This window comes from Colobus angolensis, unplaced genomic scaffold (genome assembly GCF_000951035.1).
Source record: "Colobus angolensis palliatus isolate OR3802 unplaced genomic scaffold, Cang.pa_1.0 Scaffold100, whole genome shotgun sequence".
Taxonomy (NCBI): Eukaryota; Metazoa; Chordata; class Mammalia; order Primates; family Cercopithecidae; genus Colobus; species Colobus angolensis.
In genome coordinates this window covers 3,069,566-3,076,995 of record NW_012110920.1, presented here as the reverse complement: position 1 = coordinate 3,076,995, position 7,430 = coordinate 3,069,566, and the positions used below count along the sequence as shown (strand labels likewise).

At 46.6% G+C, this 7,430-nt stretch overlaps 1 protein-coding gene across 1 annotated transcript in view; it reads right to left on the bottom strand.

Moving 5' to 3' along the window:
- Positions 1–912: 912 nt before the first annotated feature.
- Positions 913–7,430, bottom strand: part of LOC105508502 (chromosome unknown open reading frame, human C1orf186) — a 23,970-nt gene continuing 17,452 nt past the window's right edge. Inside the window, exons 2-6 of the mRNA XM_011937362.1 lie at positions 5,530–5,636; positions 5,188–5,288; positions 3,568–3,711; positions 2,171–2,232; positions 913–1,621 (exon numbers count right to left, since the gene is read on the bottom strand). Of these exons, the coding sequence (XP_011792752.1) occupies positions 1,421–1,621; positions 2,171–2,232; positions 3,568–3,711; positions 5,188–5,288; positions 5,530–5,558 (537 nt within the window). The 5' untranslated portion in view covers positions 5,559–5,636 and the 3' untranslated portion in view covers positions 913–1,420. The remainder of the gene's footprint in view (positions 1,622–2,170; positions 2,233–3,567; positions 3,712–5,187; positions 5,289–5,529; positions 5,637–7,430) is intronic.

The window sequence follows — 7,430 nt, the reverse complement described above, 5'->3', positions numbered from 1 at the left end:
ACAGGTGCCCGCCAGCAAGCCCGGATAATTTTTGTATTTTTAGTACAGACGGGGCTTCGCCATATTGGCCAGGCTGTACTTTTTTTTTTTTTTTTTGAGGGTAGGAGACAGTAGATGTGACCCGGTTTTTTTTGAGACAGTGTCTCGCTCTGTCACCCAGGCTGGAGTGCAGTGCCACGATCTTGGCTCACTGAAGCCTCCAACTCCCGGGTTCAAGTGATTCTTCTGCCTCAGCCTCCCGAGTAGGTGGGATTACAGGTGCCCGCCAGCAAGCCCGGCAAAGTTTTGTATTTTTAGTAGAGACGGGTTTCACCATGTTGGCCAGTTTGGTCTCAAACTCCTGACTTCAAGTGATCTACCTGCTTCAGCCTCCCAAAGTGCTGGGATTACAGGCATGCACCACCATGCCTGGCTCCAATTTTTCATAGTTCTTGATTTTATTAACTGTTTTATCACACTGATTAGAACGTCTAGAACAATGTTAGCTAACAAAGGAAATGGCAGGCTTGTGGACATTCTTACTTTGTTTCTGACTTAATAGGACTGTGTCTAGGAGCTTACAGTTAAATATCATGTAATCTCCTGATTTGAGATAAATCATTCTTAATTGAGTTAGGGAGTGTCCCTGTATTCCTACTCGTTTTTTTTTTTTTTTAAAAAAAACCAGGAATGAATCTTAAATTGTATTAGATTGAGCTTTGGGAGATTTTTCTTGGAATAAGAGATTATGATGTTGGTTGATATTTACCAGAATTCCATTTGTCATCTTTGGCTTATAAGAAACAGCAGATTCAAAGGTTGATGGATGGTGGGCTTTGTAAATGCACTATTTAAAGTTCTGAGGGCTGAGGAGGATTACTCAGCAGAACACGTCACTGAAAACGAGGAAAACTGCAGGGTTAGGCAACAGGAAAAGAAGAACTGGTGGTGGTTGCTATTTTATTTAAAACTTTTAAAGAAGTTGTTTATTGCCAATAATTAAAGAGCTCAAAGAGAAGTCATTTAACCATGAGATTGCCAAATAGAACTCTACAACAGCTGATTAAACCTTTTTAAAATTTTCCCTGGGGAGAGACTTTACCACTGTCTCTGCTAATGGACTCCATGGTTCTCATACTTTACCTGAAAGTTCTTCCTAACATCTGATCTGAATCTTTCTTGCCGGGGCATAGGCCTGTTTTCACACCCAAGTCTTGTTTTCGTTTTTGAGGAATAAACAGCCTTTATTGGGTACAGACAAGGAGTCCATGGGTCTTGAGGACCTCTGTGTGTTTGTCAGTTTTCTTCTCCACATTCTTTTTGGCCTGTTTCCATAGACTTGTGAGCTCTATGCCTTGTTTAAGGGGGAAAAATGGCATTTCCCTACAAATTAAATGTAAGAATCTATAGAGAACTGGACCCCATTAAAAATATCTGGAATTTATATGGTCACTTGATTGTATTCCGCTGGCTCAGACAGAGCAGGGTTGACAAAATACCAGAAATTGGGATTGTGGCTTTCTGGATTGACATTGACATAATCTGTGATTTCCTTTATGTTCTCATAGTCCAGGGCGGAGTCATTTTTTAGTTCTTCAGGGGCCGAAAAGATGACTTGTGTGTAATCCACATCCTCAGTGTCCTTAGGAGAAAAGCAGAGATATGTGGGTCAAGATCCCTACCACGTTTGGAGGATATAAGACCCCAGGACTGAACTCTTACTCAAAGAGGTTTGCCCATGGCTTGGTGGGGAAGATCTGGGTCCAAGTAGCTGTGTCTGAGAGCAGTCCAGGGCAGTGAGGAAGAGTACCAGTGACTTTGTTCCACCTGTCTGCAGGGAATGGGATTACAGACGAGCAGGTGGAGGCAACAGGAAGATGCTGAGACTCAATTCAAGTGAGATCAGGACTCACAGCAGACTTTAGCCCAATGACTGGGGCCTGGGGAGAGGGTTTCCCATCAGCACTTTCATTTTTATATCTGTTCAGACCCACTTTGTTTGGGTGATCCATGCTGATATGGGTTATGGGTGGAAGCCTGACTCCCCGCACCTGAAGATGCTGTAATGACTCAAGAACCCCTCTTTTCTTGCTCCCACTCCATAGCTGGGGTAACCTGAGTTTTCAGCGTTTCGCAGCAGGAACCCCCAGATGGCATATGTTGGTCTGAGATCAATGGACACATCCATTACCTGGCAGGCGGGAGGCGAACTGCAGGAGCTGTCCGAGCTATCTGAGGATGTGTCGTTGCCCTCTGGGGAGAAATAGAAACGGTTCCTCTTCCAAAGCAAGCCAGAGGGTGTTAAGAGAGGATAGAGACAATGGAAGGGAGAATTGGCTTATTATCAGATAAAGACGGAGGCAGAGCCAGCAACACAAAGTGGGGTAGGAAAGAGAGATACAGAGACCCCAAAAGAGGAAGAAGGAGAAACAGAATAGGGCAAGAGTTGGGGAAGAGAAAGTCTCCAAAAACAGGCAGGGACATGTCCAAGAGGCCAGGCACTGCCGCTTCGTTCAACTCCATCTAAAACTAATTTTAAAAAATACGCTAGGTTGACTGTGCTTGGAAAGGGCTGTCTTCTAGAAAGAAAAGTCAGGAGGAACATGCTGGGACAATGTGGCCCAATACAAACAGCCTTGGCCTCAGAAGTTACACCTTCTAGTCGAAAGCTGTCACTAAATCTAGGCAGATCACATCTCTTTTTGTGCCCTGGTTTTCGTCCCCCCTAAGACAAGAGGGTTGAGCAAGGGTCTCTGAGGTCCCTGCCAGCTAAACAATCCCTGATTCTAGCCAGGCTCTGGTGAAGCTTTGGGGCCAGGGGTTAGGGTAAGGCCAGTGCCTCTCCAGTTCTGCTGAAACATGCATATAAGCAGCACCTTCAGGTCCCCACAGGCAGGTACTGAGGCCATGTCTCAACTGAAAAGATAAAATCAGGAGAGAGCAAATTCAAACCAATCAAGAGATAAACCAGTGGAAGAAGTGCAATCTCTGGTGAGTGAGCCCCCATCCAGGAGTTGCCTTGTTGCCAAAGCAGTCATTTCCACTGTGAATCGTAACCTATTGGGTCACTTGCAGGAGAGTGATATAGATTTGAACCAGCATCAAGATTCGCATTTACACACTCAGATACCCATGCAGATCTAAGACCATGAAGAAGGGTCCCTCTAGGAACTGTGGAGGAGCCAACTAAGGAGCCAGTCAATAACACTGACATAGCAGCAGCCATGGTGGAGGCAAGCAGAGGTGGGTGAAATTCTAACTCCACTATTAGCTGATCATTCCGAAGAAAAGATGCCATAGCTTTACAAAGAGAACAGTAGGGACATTTCCCAAGCCCCCTGCAATCATTTGCACACGATTAAACCCGGAGAAGAACTTAGACCCACACAAACTCAGCAGGAACTCCCCCACGAAGTAGAATAAAACAGCTTTCTGAAAGAAGTAGGCTGGCAAGGCTGTCCTGATGTGGGTGTGAGGAATCCTCAGCCTAGAGGTTTGGGCCTGCAGGGTTGCTGCAGGGAGGTCCTGGGTGTCCAGACAGAGCAAAGTAAGCACCGAGACAAGTTCTCCCCTCAACCCCTTACTCACTCCTGTAAAGGGGATCAGACATTGGAATGTCTCTTTCTGTCTGAGTCTCCTTCATCTCTTTGGCAGCAGGTGGATGATGGTGGGCAGGGCTGGGCCTGGGGACCTGGAGCCTGGCCGCTTTCAGTATCTGTTCACTCTGGTGGACTAGAAGGGAGAAGGGAGGGATCAAAAGTGGAAGGTGGCCAGGCACAATAGCTCATGCCTATAATCCCAGCAATTTGGGAGGCTGAGGTGGGTGGATTACTTGAGATCAGAAGTTCAAGACCAGCCTGGTCAACATGGAAACCCCATCTCTACTAAAAATACAAAATTAGCTGGGCATGATGATGTGTGCCTGTAATACCAGCTACTAGGGAGGCTAAGGCAAGAGAATCACTTGAACCCGAGAGGCAGAGGTTGCAGTGAGCCGAGATTGTGCCACTGCACTCAAGCCTGGGGGACAGAGTGAGACTCCATCTCAAAAAAAAAAAAAAAGTGGAAGCTGCCTGGGTTGGGCACATCGGCTCTTGAACCGGTGCCTTCTGAACACTGCCCTCAATAAAGCAAACCTTTCAGAAAGATCCCTTCAAACCTCAGCACTGCTGTGCTCAAAACCCTGCTGTGGTTCTGCACCTCACTTGGAAAAAGCCAAGTCCCAGCCTCAGAGGGCTCACTCCTCCCTCCCCTCTGGCTTTCTCCTGCTTCTCTCTGCCTGCTCCAGCTGCCCGGCATCTTTGCTCTTGCTACTGTGTGCCTAAAACGTTCCTCCTTCAGGCCTTTGCAGGTAGAGCTCACGCCTCACTCCCTGCAAGTTTATACTCAAAGGTTAGCCTCTCGGTGATGCCAACCATCCACCAAGCTATATCTACTCCCTTGCTCCATTTTTCCTCCCTGGCACTTACCATAATCTAGCATATACATGTTTTACTTGTTTATCTTGTTTGTTGTCACATGGAATGAAAGACTCCGAGGGTAGGAATTTTTGTTTTGTTCCCTGTTGTATAACCTAGGCCCAGAGAGTGTCTTAGATCCTCAAGAAATATCTGTTGAATGAATGAATGAACAAACGGATGAATGAAGCTCAACTTAACTAGAGAGACCCTCAAAACATCATCTTGCCTGGTCCTTTCTCTTAGCACAACCAAAGCAGCAGCATCTTGCCTTATTTTCCCTAATTGAAATGCCTTTCCAGGACCGAGCTTCACTACCTTCTATTGTATATCAGTTCAAGAATTTAATCTCTAAGTCTAGCCATATTCCCTTCTGTTGTAATTCAAGGCCATTTCTTCATGTTCAGTCATTTGGCAGTGATGAAGAAAATTAATTAGACCCAGGTTACACGAGCACTTCCTCGTAGGCATTGCAAAAGCTGTGTCTAGGCAGAAGGTCTGGGTAGTGGAAAGATGTGGATGGTCACTTCCAGCCAGAAATAGTTGGTTAAAAGGTGAGGTCAGAGTGGGGATTACCCAGTTACAGTTATGGGGTGGGGCGGGAGGTGCGGAGGGGGAAGGATTTGGCTGGTGGGTCCTCTGGTAGGTTTTTGAGTGACATTTGGGAACTCCAAAGGGGTCTTGTCCTGCTGGAGGCTCAAGAATGGTCTCTGAGAGTGACTAGGAGGGAAGAGGATGCTGAGCCAGTTACCGATTTGCCTGCTGAGCAGGTAGTTGATGACGATAAGGAGGCAGGCCTGTAGCAAGAGGGACACCACTGCAATCACTAAGCCATGCCAGACCTCCATGACCCTGTTGGGAAAGAAAAAGGGGCAAAGTCAGAGATTGCAGGGATGTGAATACAACTGCAAATCTATCCCTATCCTAGCTGGAGGCAGACATCTGGCATTGCTGCGTGTCCCAGGGTAGGTCCCTTTGCCTCTCTGGACAATAAGGCTGGGGGAGCCAGGAAGGGTGGTATGTGTGCTTGGAAGCCAGCTACACCAGTTAGCTTGGTGGGAACCCTGCTCCTGCTCTTCTTGGGCCTACTCACTCTGTCAGCATGATGAGCTCCTTGCTCATAAGTTGGGGCTCAGGCACTTTCGGGAACCACCCTGGCACCTCGTCTCTCAGTAGTGCCACCGACAGGGTGCTGGAGATCTGCAAGAGGTAAGGAGCTGGTCAGGACTCCATAGCTCTTTATACAAATTTCCCTTGGGCAAACTCAGCTACTTGAAGATCAATTGTGACACATGCCCAGTTTATTCATCATACTTGCTTCAGTCTCCACTTTCCTACATGATACATTCTAGACACTTCTCCTAAGGAAATTTAATGAGTAAAGTGCACTTAACATTTTCACTCCCAAAGATTTCTGTCTAGTTTGGTTTATAAAGTTGGATTCAGAATCCAGATATGAGTTCCTTGTTTGGTATAGATTCAGTGTGTGAAAGGGGTAGGTGGGGAGTGAAAAGCAGCAATGTTCTAGATGGGAGAACTCCCTTTCCTGTTTGGGCTGGAGCTCTCTCTCCATTCGTCCCTGCACCCAGTGCCAAGAAGCACCACAGGTCACCTTGTTACCAGCAGGGCTTCTGGGTTCTTTCTGTAGGAGAGCTGTGACTAGTTGCTGGTAAGGAGGGCCACAGGGAGGCAGGAGGCAGGGACCCTGGGGACTGACTCAGACAGCGAACGAGAAAAGACTCCAGGAAATTGCCTGCCTCTCACCTCCTTGGAGTCCTTAGACAAATGGATAGAAAATCCGTTATTGCCCAATGATCAGCAAACTCCACAAAGAAAGTTCAGTCAAAATTGACTTGGGCCAGGTAGGATGGCTTGCCCCTGTAATCCCAGCACTTTTGGAGGCTGAGGTGGGCAGATCACTTGAGCCTAGGAGTTCATGACCAGCCTGGGTAACATGGCGAAACCTTGTCTCTACTAAAAATATAAAAATTAGCCAGGCATGTGGCATGTGCCTGTGGTCCCAGCTACTGAGGAGGCTGAGGTGGGAGGATCGCTTGAACCAAGGAGGTTGAGACTTCAGTGAGCTGTGATGGTGCTACTACATTCCAGCCTGGGTGACAGAGCAAGACCCTGTTTCAAAAAAAAAGGGGGGGGGGAACTTGTGCACAAAATAAAAAGTGTAGAGCCAACACACTGGAAAGAAAACACAAACATGATTGCAATAAAGCAAGACAGGGACTTTTCAGAAAAAACAATGATCTTGAAGGATTTGGTGGCTTGATTGAAAAAGGGGGAGAGCTGTATTGAAAATGTCCTACTCTTGTCTAATTTTGGATAAGCCCCCCCTAAGATAAATTTCAATACAGATCCTGATTTCTCAAGCCTCATCTGGGGTTCCTCAAGACCCCTGCCAGGGCAGCTGCGCAAGGAAGACTGGGCTTTACCAGAAGAGCTTTATTGTATCATGAAGAACATGAAAATTGTGGAAGGGGGCTAGAAGCTAGGCCAGTGTGTTTGAGAAAGCAACAATGTTCCACTTTTAAAGGAATTCTGGTGCTTTAGTATTCATTGTCTAATATTGAATGTCTCATTTGTCCTTAATCACAGATACGATTCTCCCCTTGAGGGGGTCGGCCAGTAGGTTGCCTGGGCTGTCTTCCAATACTACACTCAAAGCTTTTATTTTTTAAGGCTCCTCTTCTACTTTATTTATTTAAAATTACGCAACTAGTAGACATTTGTCGTCAAAGAATTAAAAATATGAATGAGCAGCGCGTTTTAGAAAATCGCCCCAAATTGAGCCGGACACAGTGGCTCATACCTATAACCCCAGCACTTCAGGAGGCCGATGCAGGTGGATTTTTTGAGTCCAGGAGGTCAAGACCAGCCTGGGTAACATAGCAAGACCCCATCTCTACAAAACATACAAAAAAATTAGCTAGGTGTGCCTGGCACATGCCTACAGTCTCAGCTACTCAGGAGGCTGAGGTGGGA